Raw genomic sequence first — 17,039 nt, forward strand, 5'->3', positions numbered from 1 at the left:
ACTCACTTTCTGACTTGAATAGCTTTCCTCAGGTTGCCAGACTCAAACTGAGAGTTGAACTTCAGAGATTCACCGTCATCAATCACTGGACAACTGAAACACAACAGAAACCCACACCGTGAGACACACACACAGAGACACCCACACACACAGACACATTCCAAGTTTCCTGGACTGAAGATGATGACGATGATGCTCACCTCTGTATGTCCAAGTCGTAGACCACTTTATCCAGGATGTCATTGGGGTGGATCAGCCTCTCAATGTCCTGGAAGATCTTAGTCCTGTAGGGGGGCAGAGGACTGAGTGACATCATCATCACACTGCAGCAGCAGAGGAGAGCACTAACAGAACAAACCAACCCTTCACTTAGACTCTATACTACTTTAAGCCACCCGACTACCAGAAATCAGTCATTGTTAGTGGAAAGAGGTGACACAAAGAGATTTGACTGTTAGCAATAAACCAGCAACTTTTCAGCTACTGGTCCAGTTCTCTTAATCTCAAATAACAGGGGGGAGAGGGAGTGCAAAACAGACACATTCAGTAGAACCTAGATCAGCGTCTAGGGGTCTCACCTCTGCACGCCATAGACCCTCTCCAGGATGTGTTCTCGGAAGGTGGGCGCCACGTGGCCAAAGTAGTCTGGGTAGGCCACTTCTGAGTACTGTGGCACAGAGCTTGTGCTCTTCACCATCTCCACGTACAGGTCAGGGTCGTGGAGTGGCAGGAGCAACGCCGTGTCCGGCACCTCCAGCACCGCCCCCTCGCCTCCCTCCTCCTCTGCTAACGTCTCCTCGGCCCCGCCCCCTTGCCGGGCAGCCAGCAGGGGGGGTTGTCTATTGTGCCTGTTGACCCCTCCTCCACCCCCTGCCCTGCCCTGAGGCCCAGCCCCCTCCAGGGCCACCCGCTCCAGCCCCTGCACAAGCTCCTGCTCCAGCCCCGGGTGTGGTTGGATTTGGCTGTGGTCACAGCAGCCATCTTGGTCCTTGGTGATATTGATGGTGTCCAGGTCCAGGGGATGGACTGGGGCCGGGGTGGCTGCTGGGGCCGGAGGAGAGGCTTCAGGGTGGGGGTGTTCACCTTTGGCCAGGTGGCACTCCCCCTGGAGGGGGGCGGCAGTGGGGTGTTTTGGGGGCAGGGCCTGGGCGGTGGGAACGATGATGGGGCGGTGAGACTTTGGAGCTGCCGGGGTGGCCGTCACACCGCTCTTTGGGTTATCAAAGTTAAATCCCTGCAGAGACACAAAGGAGATTGAACTTTAGGATGAGAGGCAGCTTTCTGATCACTTACCAGTGTGGTCCCCTCATGAAAAACACACTTCTGTATGTTTCACAGTGATTTTTTTCAGCAGCGGTGGCAAAGTTAGCGTGGGGGGGCGTGGTAGTGGGCATGGCCAATGGTGAACATTTTTGAGACCATCCTCTTGGCCGCAGAGACAACATTTTGCTTTTTTAAAGCTAATTTCCTGCAATTCTACATGGCTTATGCCATGTTCCTATGCTATCTGAGTGACTCAAACATTATAACAAAATCAATGGGGGCCCCATGCAATAACAACTTTGGAATTTTAGATTCTCCCTGACTGTCTAGTTTTTATTTTGGTGGTTAGTTCTCAAAGAGGATCTTATTTAAAAAAAATATATAGCTCCATTATCTTTTCTACATACTGTATATCTGGTTTTAATCGTTTAAGTTTACACTGAAAACTTTTACCATCCCGAAGATTATTTTAAAAAACGAATAAAAACAAATATATATTTTAAATCATATATTTTGGAGTGGCGGCAATGAATATAGGGGAAACACTGGTTTTAAAATGGAATGTTACAATATTGATCTGATTTATTGATGTTGAAGATTCAACTAAAGACACAAAAAGGTTTACTGCATTACCTGGAAATCCTCTGAGAGCTCCAGAAAGAATCTCTCATAGATCTTCAGCTCCTCAAAAGGCCTGCTATGGGTCTCTTTGGGTCGCAGTTTACTGATGTCCGTTTCTATGTCATCATTCTGCAGGGGGGGAGAACACATCATCAAAACACCTAAATAAGCAGGAGCTGGATCCCAATGGAAAACAGTGTATTCAATTGTTTTCACTCTAACTTCAGAGAGAGAGAGAATGTGGACAGAGAGCAGCTGTGCTTGTGGTCAGTAGTGGTTGTGGTCACACTGGTGTTTGCATATTGCGTCCGTTGGTCTGGTCACTGCAGTGCACCTGTCCTGTGGTCATTTTGCGGTCAGTCAAACAAGGTGTGGTTTAAATGAAAAGGCTGTAGTCATGGTTACTGTACCCCGGCGTGGTGGTCCTTCTCCTCCTCCTCGTTCTCTGTGTCGTTCTCCGTCTCAGCGTCCTCATTATCATCGCTCTCGTCCACCACGTCATCCACTGGCAACCACACACAGGGACAAAGGTTGGGCTCAATTCCAGTTCTATTCAGTATTCAGTCATTCCAGGAAGTAAACTGACATTTTTCTCAGAGAAGCAGTGAGGACAATTGAAAATTTAATTATAATTTCAGCTTACTTTCTGATTTGATGGAATTTAAATGGAATTGACTGCAAGATCAAGGCGTAATCGGACTGGTTACAGGGTCTAGGCTGAGTTTCCAAAAAACACAAGTAGTTTTTAAAAATCTTTAGCACTAAAATAATCTTAAATCCAATGGTAAATGATCCCAATGCTAAATATGATCTTTATGATTTTAGCCCTGATTGGTTGGTTGGATTGTGTACTAGATGAGAGGAGAGATGATTGCAGGGTCGTTCCATGTCATTTCAGCAAGCCTTGACACCCACCATCTCAGATTGTTCTGAAATGGTTTCTGCAGTTAGCAACATAAAAGATAATCATTCTTGCAACATTATTTTGTTGAAATATGATTTGATCTCTGAGAAATTAAGCTAATTGACTGCACCCAAATTAGCCATTTTAATTTACAGGATTCACATAATATTCAATAAATATAATAACCTAAAATCCGATTTGGACCAAACTTCCTCCGACCAATGAGTAAGACATGAGGAATCCAAAGAAATTGTCAAACGCCACCAACAGATCCTTCACACACTACACCAATCCCACCCCAAAGGCCAGTGCACAGGGTGACAAAATCCTCTTTCTTATGCTTTTTGAGGTGGAATGACCCTACAGGCAAATGTGAGAATAAGCAGCTAGGAGGGAGACGAGAGAAAGAGAGAGCGAGACAGAGAGACAGAGCGAAAGCGAGAGAGAACAGCTGGCGTCTCGATTGGGCAGCCTGCAGATGGCTTAATGAGTGAAGTGACATCAATGAACAACTGTTAGTAGAGTGAAAGTTCTTGAGTTAGAGTTCCTTAAAGTAGGGGAGACTGTATTATACTGTGCTAGTAGTATGATACTAGACAATGAGGAGTGTGACTCAGTAGTGGTTAGGCTACTATTTATTGTGACAAGTCTTACCCCATGGTGTAGAACTAGTAAATCGGTCTTCCTGAAAGGGGCATGTGTGGTGGAGCGTGTGAATAAACTGTGTGCAATAACCATTGGGGTGATCTAAGTGGCTAGCAAGCATTGTGAGTATAGTATGCGTGTGTGTGTATGCTTGTGCGCATACATGTATGTGTGTGAGCCTCACCCCCCAGTGGCTGGTTGTAGAGCTGAGCGACGGGCCCTCCTGCCGGTACGTGGGGCAGCTGGTGGTGGAACACACTCTTGATAGTGGGCAGAGGGAGGCGGTTCTTGGGGAAGCACTTCCTCATGATAAGGCTGGAGGTGTTGATCAGAGGGTCCAGAGTCCTAACCGGAAGGCACTCCTAACAACACATCACCATCATTATTGATGGTCATCATCCTCACTGTCATCAGATTCATTATTTATCATCAGTGTTGGTGTAATGTAAAGGTGAGACTCAAAGTGAGGGTGTTGTGAAGAGAGAGTTGGGGTTAAGGCTAGGAGCATAGACAGAGGGTGGCTGACATGGGGCTCGAACCCCCGTCGCCAGGAGTATATGTGGTCCAGTCGGGAGCTTAGACCGCTACACCAGACTCTGGCACAAGTTTTGGGAATTTTGTCACCCTACATTTTGTCACCCTACTCACAGTGGAGGTGTTGTATAGGATCCTCATCCCGTCTGCATCTATAAAGGCCTTGCGGCCCAGCTTGATGTTGGTGATGTTCTTCAGGCAGCCCAGGATGCCCTTGCGGATGAGCATGTGGCGGTGGCGCGTGTCGTTGCGGTGCCAGTCCTGGTAGATGTACAACAGGACGGGCACATGGGCCTGGTCCACCACCCGCCGGGCATTCGTCTCTGAGGGAGGGAGTGTTGGATGGATGGATGGAGAAGAGAGAGAAAGAGGGATTGGGAGGGTGATGGAGAGAGGAAGGGAGAGATGAAGGGTTGGATAGAGTGAGCGAGGGAGGGATGGAGTAAAGGACACTGGTTGGTAATCGGCACAGACAATAGCACTATTACTGAAAAAACATGACATTGTCCTGACACTGCAGAGAGAGAGAGAGAGAGAAAAAAAAATACTTACTGGATTTGACCAAGGCCCCCAATGTGTCCAGGGATACTCTGTTAAGTAAAATACATCCAGAGAAAGGGGTCAAAAACACAGCACACACACACACACACACACACACACACACACACACAGACACACAACTTACTTCAGCAGACTGGTGTTCTTTTTGCTGTAGGGTCCGATGATTTTGAACATGAGCTCCACCACTCCATTCTTCCCCAGGGTCACAGCATTCACAGCTGAAGACAGACAAACTGAACCTCAGTGCCCTCAACAATAACACCATATAGGAGTTGGCTGTAGTTGAGGCTACACTACAGTAGGTTAGGTTAGTAACTGTCAGTCAGATTTATGGTTCCTATGGTAACAAAAGGTTAATAACTGTGTCAGATTTATGGTTCCTATTAGGTTTCTCCCCAGGATTTTTTAACAAGGTGGTGCTGCTGAGTATGGCCGGGGGACAGGCCCAGTAAGGGGCAGTGCCCCCCTTTGGATTTAGAGATTGTTGTGTTTTTTAACACATGTAACAGCCATTTCCTGCAATCTAGTGCCAAATATTGCTTTTTATTTTATTTATACAGTGCCTTCGGAAAATATTCAGACCAATTGACCTTTCCACATATTGTTACGTTACAGCCATACTCTAAAATTGATTGAATACATTTTTTGCCCTCATCAATCTACAAACAATACCCCATAATGACAAAGCAAAAACTGATTTTTAGAAATGTTTGCAAATTCATTAAAAATAAACAGAAATACCTTATTTACATAAGTATTCAGACCCTTTGCTATGAGACTCGAAATTGAGCTCAGGTGCATCCTGTTTCCATGGATCATCCTTGAGATGTTTCTACAACTTGATTGGAGTCCACCTGTAGTAAATTCAATTGATTGGACATGATTTGGAAAGGCACATACCTATCTATATAAGGTCCCACAGTTGACAGTGTATGTCAGAGCAAAAACCAAGCCATGAGGTCAAAGGAATTGTCCGTAGAGCTCCGTGACAGGATTGTGTCGAGGCACAGATCTGGGAAAGGGTACCAAAACATTTCTGCAGCATTGAAGGTCCACAAGAATACAGTGGCCTCCATCATTCTTAAATGGAAGAAGTTTGGAACCACAAAGACTCTTCCTAGAGCTGGCCGCCCGGCCAAACTGAGCAATCAGGGGAGAAGGGCCTTGGTCAGGGAGGGGACCAAGAACCCGATGGTCACTCTGACAGAGCTCCAGAGAGAGCACAGAGGAACTCTAGAGCTCTGTCAGAGTGACCATCGGGTTCTTGGTCACCTCCCTGACCAAGGCCCTTCTCCCCCGATTGCTCAGTTTGGCAGGGCGGCCAGCTCTAGGAAGAGTCTTGGTGGTTCCAAACTTCTTCCATTTAAGAATAATGGAGGCCACTGTATTCTTGGGGACCTTCAATGCTGCAGACATTTTTTGGTACCCTTCCCCAGAACTGTGCCTCGACACAATCCTGTCTTGGAGCTCTACAGACAATTCCTTCGACCTCAGGGCTTGGTTTTTGCTCTGACATGCACTGTCAACTGTGGGACCTTATAATATATTATAGACTGGTGTTTGCCTTTCCAAATCATGTCCAATCAATTGAATTTACTACAGGTGGACTCCAAGTTGTAGAAACATCTCAAGGATGATCAATGGAAACAGGATGCATCTGAGATCAATTTCAAGTCTCATAGCAAAGGGTCTGAATACTTAAATAAGGTATGTTTTTTGTTTTTTATAAATTTTCAAACAAAAAAAACAACCTGTTTTCACTTTGTCATTATGGGGTATTGTGTGTAGATTGCTGAGGATTTGTATTTATTTAATCCATTTTAGAATAAGCCTGTAATGTAACAAAATGTGGAGAAAGTAAAGGGGTCTGAATAGTTTCCGAAGGCACTGTATATAGTGGGGCAGCCAGTCCATAAGGTGGCGCAGCGCCTGTCTTACATTCTTTGGGGAGAACCCTTACTATGGCAACAATAGGTTAAGTTAGTAACTGTCAGACAGACTGCTGATTCCTACTGTATGTAAGGTCAGTACAGTACAGAAAGTGTGGGTCAGACTTACAGTTAGAGGAGTAGACCCGTAGGACCTGCAGGCAGGGCAGCAGCAGCTTATGGTTCTGCAGGTTCTGTTTGAGCAGGTTCACAGTGACGTTCAGAGCTCCGTTCAGACGGGCTTTCACACCAAACTTCCTGTCTGGAGAAAGAAAGAGAGACGGAAGGAGTGTGCATGCTAGAATTGGTGTGTTTGTGGTATGGATTATTGTTTATGGTAGAAGTTTGAATGATGGGGATCCTGTTACAGCGATAGAGTGCCCATTCATAGTGTGTGCGTGTGTGTTACCTTTTGGTCCAACCTTGGCCAGGAGTGAGTGGAGCTGCAGCATGAGCTCCTCGCTGGGGGGAGACTCTTTACTGCCACTGAGGACCAGCTGTAGCAGGATGCCTGTGCCCCCCTTGGACACAAACACACCAACCCTGCGCCCCCCACCTGGGACACACACACACACACACCTATCATTAACGCAGTTCCACAAATCAACCAATCACCACAGTTTTACACTGGCAGCCCAATTCTGATATTTTCTTCCACTAATTGGTCTTTTGACCAATCACATTCGATCTTTTCACATTAGATCTTTTTCAGAGCTGACCTGATTGGTCTAAAGACCAATTAGTGAAATCAAATATCAGAATTGGGCTGCCTGTGTAAACACAGCCTAACAAACCACCACTTCAGTCACACCATCTACCCAATCAAAGCACTGTTTCCACCCAATACAATCTGACACTGGTCAAATCAGAGTGCAAGACACTGTCAAACAGGGCAATGTTTGTTCCCATTATCCAAGTAAAGAGCGGTTACCACTTACCCACAGTTAACAGCTCATTCAGAATGTACAGAATGTTCAGGATAGTTTGCAGATCCTGTGTGTTCTATCAAAAACAGAGAGCATGGGTATTACCAACACAACATGTGAGTATGGACAAACACATTCATACATGTGTGCACACACAGACAGACTAGGGTTGCTAAACTACCGGTAACTTTGGTAATTATTATAATAATAAATAATAATAATAATAATAATAATGCCATTTAGCAGATGCTTTTATCCAAAGCGACTTAGTCATGTGTGCATACATTTTACATACGGGTGGTCCCGGGAATCGAATCCACAATCCTGGCGTTGAAAGCGCAAGGCTCTACCAATTGAGCTACAGAGGACCACAGGTAATCTATGATAACTTTGGTAATTTATACTTTAATAACTTTTTAAAAAATGTATTCATATAAAGTAAACTTTTTTTGTACATATGTGTGTCCATATTGTCCATGAGTTTCTAGTGGATAGACCATATGGTTCTAGAGAAAATAACCTCATTAATGAAATAAAGCATCTACTCAACAATGGCATTATTTTTAATTAACTCTGCAAATCTTCCATCTATTTACTTTTTTGACAACTGCCACCAGTTTGGCGCCAAAACATTTACAACAGTGTTTCCCAAACTTGGGACCCAAGGGGTGCATATTTTGTTTTTTGCCCTAACACTACACAGCTGATTCAAATTATCAAAGCTTGATGATTAGATTATTAATTGAATCAGCTGTGTAGTGCTAGGGCAAAAATCTAAACGTGCACCCCTTGGGGTCCTGAGGACCAAGTTTGGGAAACCCTGTTTTACAACAAAGACATATTGACATAGTAAAATAAATAAAAAGGGTGTAAAAATATAAAGAATATTTCATGCAAAAAACCCTCATTAAAACACCAAGTTCATGGGTTATATTTAGGATTATGCTTTACAGCTTTGTCATTCTATTTTTTATTGTATTTATTTTACATGTGATAAGGCCACACAGAGGGCCAGATAATTACAGACACGTGATAATCTGAAGTACCCAAAAAGGCCACTAGATGTCATGTGTTAAATTCCATAAAATCCTTGAAAGTTACCAAAATTCTGGTATACTGGTAAACTTTGAAAGTTACCAGTCATATACTCTCTGTTTGCAACCCTAAGACAAAAACACATCCATTCATGCACATTGATTTTAATGCAGGAAAACTGAAATCCGTTTGACCTCATTTCTACCAGCATGTCACCTGTGCAACTAGAGGGGGAAAAAAACTCTAGATCACTTTTACTCCACACACAGAGACCGCATACAAAGCTCTCCCTCGCCATCTATTAGGCAAATCTGACCATAACTATCCTCCTGATTACTGCTTACAAGCAAAAACTCAAACAGGAAGTACCAGTGACACGATCAATTCGGAAGTGGTCTGATGAAGCGCATGCTAAGCTAGGACAGACTGGAAATTGTTCCGGTATTCATCAGATGGCATTGAGGAGTTTACTACATCAGTCATCGGCTTCATTAATAAGTGCATGCATCGACGACGACGTCCCTACAGTGACCATACATACATACATATCCCAATCAGAACCAATGGATTACAGCTGTGGTCACCAATCGGTAAATCGCGATCGACTGGTCGATCTCCAAGGCATTCCTAGTTGATCACCAAACATTTTTGTAAAAAAAATACAACAATAAAGCCTTCATTCCCCAAAAAAGTATTTGTTTCGCGCTGATGGTGGTAGGTGCACTTGATTGAGCAGCCCTAGCGCCGGGAAGGCAAAGTGTTCCCATTTTGAAGGTACGGCTACCTGACCGGCCCAGAGAGCAAATCAAGTGCACTTATAGGCCTACCGCTGGCCAATCAGATAGCTCAGATCAACGTGTCTGCACAGTTGTCGCGCCATAGACTGTGAGAAAGAAGCCTCGAACACACAGGAGTTGATAATGTAAGATTGCAAAACTTTTAAAACCATAACTAGAGAAAGACTCAACGAATCAGCAAAGAGCTGCTTTTTAAATGAGTAAGTTCATGTTAAAGTTGTTATTCAGCACTGTCAACACCTTATTCAACACTTTTTATATAAGCCATAACATGTGTGTTCTTCCTCCACTCACGCTACAAACAGCACTGCAGCTGCAATGAATGAGTATTTTTTAATATTGAGGAATATTTCCCTTTCTCTGGTCATAGGAGTAACAACATTAATTGGTGCATGAGGCAAAAATAATGCAGTGTTTCGCCATCAGCTGGAAGACTGTGTCCCCTTTTCTCAGCAGGGGGAGGGAAAGAGGGACGGTGAGTCGGGTGAGAGGCAGCCTCAGCGCTGCTCCCTCCCTCCCCTCAGACTGACCATCAGATGCAGGCCACCAGTCCAGTAAAAAAAAGGAAATGATTATGCTCACTCAGCTGTTCCTCACAAATTATCTATTACCAGTGTGATCATATATAATTTCAAAATGGTCTGAGGAGAACATCATTGGCAGAGCAATTCAAGTATAGCCAATATGCAGTGATAATGTATTGGGTTTATACCTACTGCACAAACCTCATTGCTACAGAACTGTTTTTAATTGGATAATGTTGCATAGGTTTACGTTTTTTATTCCAGGCTTGAGATAGCGCTTTCAAGGAGTGGGACACTAACCCGGACGCTTATAAGAAATCCCCCTACGCCCTCCGATGAACCATCAAACAGGCAAAGAGTCAATACAAGACTAAGATCAAATCTTACTACACCAGCTCTGACGCTCGTTGGATGTGGCAGGGCTTGCAAACTATCATGGAGTACAAAGGGAAACCAAGCCACAAGCTGCCCAGTGACACGAGCCTACCAGATGAGCTAAATGCCTTCTATGCTCGCTTCGAGGCAAGCAACACTGAACCATGTGTGAGAGCACCAGCTGTTCTGGATGACTGTGTGATCACGCTCTCCGTAGCCAATGTTATTAAGACCTTTAAAACAGGTTAACATTCAGGGCCAGAATGGATTACCAGGACGCATACTCAGAGCATGCATTGACCAGCTAGCAAGTGTCTTCACTGACCTTTTCAACCTCTCCCTGACCCAGTCTGTAATACCTACATGTTTCAAGCAGACCACCATAGTCCCTGTGCCCAAGAACGCCAAGGAAACCGGTCTAAATGACTACCATCCCGTAGCACTCACAACTGTAGCCATGAAATGTTTCGTAAGGCTGGTCATGGCTCACAAAAACAATATCCAAGACACCCTGGACCCACCCCAATTCGCATACTGCTCCAACAGATTCACAGATGACAATCTCTATTGCACTCCACACTGCCCTTTCCCACTTGGACAAAAGGAACACCTACGTGAGAATGCTGTTCATTGACTACAGCTCAGCGTTCAACACCATAGTGCCCTCGAAGCTCTTTGCTAAGCTAAGGTCCCTGGGACTGAACACCTCCATTTGCAACTGGATCCTGGACTTCCTGACGGGCATCCCCCAGTCTGGCCCCTCAGGGGTGCGTGCTTAGTGCCCTCCCTGTTCACCCACAACTGCGTGGCCGCGCACGACTCCAACACCATCATTAAATTTATCGATGACATGACGGTTGTAGGCTTGATCACTGACGACGATGAGACAGCCTTTAGGAAGGAGGTCAGAAATCTGGCAATGTAGTGCCAGGACAACAACCTCTCCCTCAACGTCAGTAAGACAAAGGAGCTGATCGTGGACTACAGGAAATGGAGGGCCGAGCACGCCGCCATTCACATTGACAAGGCTGTAGTGGAGGGGGTCGAGAGCTTCAAGTTCCTTGGTGTCCACATCACTAAGGATCTATCATGGTCCAAACACACTAACACAGTTGTGAAGAGGGCACGACAATGCCTCTTCCCCCTCAGGAGGCTGAAAAGATTTGGCATTGTCCCTCAGATCCTCAAAAAGTTATACAGCTGCACTATTGAGAGCATCTTAACTGGCTGCATCACCGCTTGGTATGGCAACTGCTTGGCATCTGACTGCAAGGCGCTACAGAGGGTAGTGCGTACGGCCCAGTACATCACTGGGGCTGAGCTTCCTGACATCCAGGACCACTATACAAGGCGGTGTCAGAGGAACTGCAAAAAATAATTCTAAGACTCTAGCCACCGAAGCCAGAAACTGTTCTCTGCTACTGCATTATTTTAAAATCTTGAGGACCAATTCATAACGTTCTTTTTTGTAAAAAGAAATATCCCTAATGTCTAGTATACAGTGCATTAGGAAAGTATTCAGACCCCTTCTCTTTTTCCACATTGTTACAGCCTAATTTTAAAATGGATTTGATGATGAGTTTTCCTCATCAATCTACACACAATAAACCATAATGACAAAGCGAAAACAGGTTTTTAGAAATTTTGATTGAGTCCACCTGTGGTAAATTCAATTGGTTGGACATGATTTGGAAAGACACACACCTGTCTATATAAAGGTCCCACAGTTGACAGTGCATGTCAGAGCAAAAACCAAGCCATGAGGTTGAAGGAATTGTACGTAGAGCTCCGAAACAGGATTGTGTCGAGGCACAGATCTGGGAAAGGGTACCAAAAAATGTCTGCAGCATTGAAGGTCCCCAAGAACACAGTGGCCCCAATCATTATTAAATGGAAAAATTTTTGAACCACCAAGACTGGCCGCCCGGCCAAACTGAGCAATCAGGGGAGAAGGGCCTTGGTCAAGTAGGTGACTCTGATGGTCACTCTGACAGAGCTCCAGTGTTCCTCTGGGGAGATGGGAGAACCTTCCAGAAGGACAACCATCTCTGCAGCACTCAACCAATCAGGCCTTTATGGTAGTGTGCCCAGACGGAAGCCACTCCTCAGTAAAAGGCAAAAGACTCTCAGCATCATGCTGTGGGGATGTTTTTCAGCGGCAGGGACTGGGAGACTAGTCAGGATCGAGGGAAAGATGAATGGAGCAAAGTACAGAGAGATCCTTGATGAAAACCTGCTCCAGAGCACTCAGGACCTCAGACTGGGGCTAAGGTTCACCTTCCAACAGGGCATTGAACCTAAGCACACAGCCAAGACAACGCAGGAGTGGCTTTGGGACAAGTCTCTGAATGTCCTTGAGTGGCCCAGCCAGAGTCCGGACTTGAACCCGATCGAACATCTCTGGAGAGACCTGAAAATAGCTGTGCAGCGAATCTCCCAATCCAACCTTTCCAAATGCGCTGTATAATTCTGTAATTTGTTGAAGTTATAATGCTAGTAATAACCTAAACATATTCCAATTCACCTCATGATGTTCAGTGCTTTAAGAAATTTCAGCCACATCTCGTGCCTGCACTTATCTGACCAACCAAACAACAAGCTTCCGCGTTCCATAGCAAGCTTCTCTATCCGTGCTAACGGGTCGAGTAAATTAATGAGCTATTTTGTAAAAACTGTGGATTTCACAAGTTTAAAAAATAAATAATAAAAAACTACAGTGAGGGAAAAAAGTATTTGATCCCCTGCTGATTTTGTATGTTTGCCCACTGACAAAGAAATTATCAGTCTATAATTTTAATGGTAGGTTTATTTGAACAGTGAGAGCCAGAATAACAAATAAATCCAGAAAAACGCATGTCAAAAATGTTATAAATTGATTTGCAATTTAATGAGGGAAATAAGTATTTGACCCCCTCTCAATCAGAAAGATTTCTGGCTCCCAGGTATCTTTTATACAGGTAACGAGCTGAGATTAGGAGCACACTCTTAAAGGGAGTGCTCCTAATCTCAGCTTGTTACCTTTATAAAAGACACCTGTCCACAGACGCAATCAATCAGATTCCATACTCCCCACCATGGCCAAGACCAAAGAGCTCTCCAAGGATGTCAGGGACAAGATTGTAGACCTACACAAGGCTGGAATGGGCTACAAGACCATCGCCAAGCAGCTTGGAGAGAAGGTGACAACAGTTGGTGCGATTATTCGCAAATGGAAGAAACACAAAATAACTGTCAATCTCCCTCGGCCTGGGGCTCCATGCAAGATCTCACCTTGTGGAGTTGCAATGATCATGAGAATGTTGAGGAATCAGCCCAGAACTATACAAGAGGATCTTGTCAATGATCTCAAGGCAGCTGGGACCATAGTCACCAAGAAAACAATTGGTAACACACTACGCCGTGAAGGACTGAAATCCTGCAGCGCCCGCAAGGTCCCCCTGCTCAACAAAGCACATATACAGGCCCGTCTGAAGTTTGCCAATGAACATCTGAATGATTCAGAGGAGAACTGGGTGAAAGTGTTGTGGTCAGATGAGACCAAAATTGAGCTCTTTGGCATCACCTCAACTCGCCGTGTTTGGAGGAGGAGGAATGCTGCCTATGACCAAGAACATCCCCACCGTCAAACATGGAGGTGGAAACATTATGCTTTGGGGGTGTTTTTCTGCTAAGGGGACAGGACAACTTCACCGCATCAAAGGGACGATGGACGGGGCCATGTACCGTCAAATCTTGGGTGAGAACCTCCTTCCCTCAGCCAGGGCATTGAAAATGGGTCATGGATGGGTATTCCAGCATGACAATGACCCAAAACACACGGCCAAGGCAACAAAGGAGTGGCTCAAGAAGAAGCACATTAAGGTCCTGGAGTGGCCTAGCCAGTAACCAGACCTTAATCCCGTAGAAAATCTGTGGAGGGAGCTGAAGGTTTGAGTTGCCAAACATCAGGCTCGAAACCTTAATGACTTGGAGAAGATCTGCAAAGAGGAGTGGGACAAAATCCCTCCTGAGATGTGTGCAAACCTGGTGGCCAACTACAAGAAACGTCTGACCTCTGTGATTGCCAACAAGGGTTTTGCCACCAAGTACTAAGTCATGTTTTGCAGAGGGGTCAAATACTTATTTCCCTCATTAAAATGCAAATCAATTTATAACATTTTTTACATGCGTTTTTCTGGATTTTTGTGTTGTTATTCTGTACCTCACTGTTCAAATAAACCTACCATTAAAATTATAGACTGATCATGTCTTTGTCAGTGGGCAAACGTACAAAATCAGCAGGGGATCAAATAGTTCTTTCCCTCACTGTATATGAACCTTTACTTTTTGGGCGTTTGAACCTGTTCAGAACTTTATTATTTTCTGCTCGGAACGGAACAAAAAAAAATGGGGTTCTGTTCTGAACGTTTGAAAAATTATTTAGGTTCCAACCCCTGATACACACAAACCTTCTCAATTAAAGTTCGGTCTACACAAATGGCTTTTTTCCCAACTCATAAATTGATCTGTCATCAAGTGGCTTATAAATACATGTGGAGAAATAACTAGATGGGGAGATATAAAAACCATTGCCAAAACCAAGTGTGTGCCATGTAAACTGCATCTCGGGAGGACTATTATTTCCAATACTTTTAGGACACCATGACGTTGATAGTCCTTGTTATAAGTGAGTTGTACCCTTTTCACACTACTGAGCCGAGCTTACTGTACTGCGCTGGCCTGGTTACGCATCCGCCACAGTTGCTGGAACCGTGATGAAAATATCAGAGCCAGCTCAGTTTGGTTTGGGTCGGCACAATAGTGTGAAATGGGTACTCAACGATATTCCTTTTCATTAATGTGTTGGTCTCCTTATGCCCTCTGCTTATGATGTTGTGGTACCGTACCTTAGCGGAATGTGGCGTTAAAGTAGTGGGAAAAAATTGCCATAAAAATGGCTGCATTTACACAGGCAGGCCAATTCTGATGTTTTGCCTAATTATTGTCAAAAGAGCTGATCTGATCGGTCAAAAGACCAATTAGTGTAAAAAGTTCAGAATTAGGCTGCCTATGTAAACGCAACCCAAATGACGTGTGCTTGGTTTCTGGGACTAACTTAACTCCATAGTGGAATGGGATGTGAACTCACCTCTAAAGTCGCCAGGATGACCTCCATGCCACTGGAGCCCTTGGACATGATCTCCTTACGTGTCTTCTCTGAAACACAGAGAGGGACTTAAGTTACATTACGTTTCCCTACGCTATGTTAGTGTAAATAGGCTACTATAGTACAAGTAATGAGTAGCCTAGTTATAAGGTCATCATATTGTTGTCATTTTTACTATGCTATTTCTTAATCAAATAGCAGAGATCCTGATTTTAAAGTGAAAGTGAGTACTGTATAAGCAAATATAAATAGCATGTACAGTACATTAAGTGTTCCAAAACATGAGCCCTCCAGCTCTCCGTTTACAGAAATTGTGAAATCCATTTGCTGCTGCTGTAGAAGAGTGAAACATACATGCCCCTCTCTCTCAGTCTGACCCCAACCCCCATTACTACCCCTCGTTAAGGGGGGGTTTCCTCAGGGGCGTAATTTACGGGAGGGACAGGGCGGTTATATCCCCCCATTATTATGTGGTCCTCTGTAGCTCAGCTGGTAGAGCACGGCGCTTTTAACGCCAGGGTAGTGGGTTCGATCCCCGGGACCACCCATACACAAAAATGTATGCACGCATCACTGTAAGTCGCTTTGGATAAAAGCGTCTGCTAAATGGCATATTATTATTATTATTATTATTAGAAAGAGGCTAAATGTTCCTCCCAAATGATATGTTGAAGTCAAACCTATGCCACTGCCTGCCACAGGTTCTCTCTGAAACAGTCTCACCACATGGATGGACACAAAACTCCAGCAACCTTCCCGCGACAGCTCCTCAACAATTAGTAAAATTACCAGGAGGGCTTCCCAATCACAGAAAATTACCACATCAATTGCTATCTCTTACACACACACACACGCACAAAAAGAGCACTAAAAACCAACGTAGCGCAAACTCAAAACACCAACTCAAAAAAAGGTGTGCACAAATGTATACCCTAGTAGAAACCAACAGAAATAACAAAGTCCAGGAACGCACACAAAATATAACTCACTCAGCAGCACCCAGGGCAGCTCATATCCCATGAAATAAAGTAATATTGCTGGTGTGGATGCTAGCCACGCCACCCAGGCCAGTAGAGGTTTGATGGAGTGTTTGATGGAGCACACCTAATGAACACCAGGATGAATGGGAATATGGAAATGGAAAGTGTGAAACATTCCCCCTCTAATGTACAGTGGGGAAAAAAAGTATTTAGTCAGCCACCAATTGTGCAAGTTCTCCCACTTAAAAAGAAGAGAGAGGCCTGTAATTTTCATCATAGGTACATGTCAACTACGACAGACAAATTGAGAAGAAAAAAATCCAGAAAATCACATTGTAGGATTTTTTGTGAATTTATTTGCAAATTATGGTGGAAAATAAGTATTTGGTCACCTACAAACAAGCAAGATTTCTGGCTCTCACAGACCTGTAACTTCTTCTTTAAGAGGCTCCCCTGTCCTCCACTCGTTACCTGTATTAATGGCACCTGTTTGAACTTGTTATCAGTATAAAAGACACCTGTCCACAACCTCAAACAGTCACACTCCAAACTCCACTATGGCCAAGACCAAAGAGCTGTCAAAGGACACCAGAAACAAAATTGTAGACCTGCACCAGGCTGGGAAGACTGAATCTGCAATAGGTAAGCAGCTTGGTTTGAAGAAATCAACTGTGGGAGCAATTATTAGGAAATAGAAGACATACAAGACCACTGATAATCTCCCTCGATCTGGGGCTCCACGCAAGATCTCACCCCGTGGGGTCAAAATGATCACAAGAACGGTGAGCAAAAATCCCAGA

General features: G+C 44.4%; 1 protein-coding gene across 1 annotated transcript in view; it reads right to left on the reverse strand.

Moving 5' to 3' along the window:
• Positions 1-17,039, reverse strand: part of LOC311144538 (cytosolic carboxypeptidase 1-like) — a 42,328-nt gene that overhangs the window by 15,859 nt on the left and 9,430 nt on the right. The window contains exons 4-16 of the mRNA XM_084180562.1: positions 15,242-15,309; positions 7,395-7,458; positions 6,866-7,012; positions 6,587-6,718; positions 4,653-4,746; positions 4,520-4,557; positions 4,082-4,290; positions 3,618-3,795; positions 2,295-2,389; positions 1,897-2,013; positions 579-1,234; positions 201-284; positions 7-93 (exon numbers count right to left, since the gene is read on the reverse strand). Coding sequence (XP_084036688.1) covers positions 7-93; positions 201-284; positions 579-1,234; positions 1,897-2,013; positions 2,295-2,389; positions 3,618-3,795; positions 4,082-4,290; positions 4,520-4,557; positions 4,653-4,746; positions 6,587-6,718; positions 6,866-7,012; positions 7,395-7,458; positions 15,242-15,309 — 1,969 coding nt within the window. The remainder of the gene's footprint in view (positions 1-6; positions 94-200; positions 285-578; positions 1,235-1,896; positions 2,014-2,294; positions 2,390-3,617; positions 3,796-4,081; positions 4,291-4,519; positions 4,558-4,652; positions 4,747-6,586; positions 6,719-6,865; positions 7,013-7,394; positions 7,459-15,241; positions 15,310-17,039) is intronic.

The sequence above is a fragment of the Coregonus lavaretus genome (genome assembly GCF_964263955.1).
Source record: "Coregonus lavaretus genome assembly, chromosome: 17".
Classification (NCBI taxonomy): Eukaryota; Metazoa; Chordata; class Actinopteri; order Salmoniformes; family Salmonidae; genus Coregonus; species Coregonus lavaretus.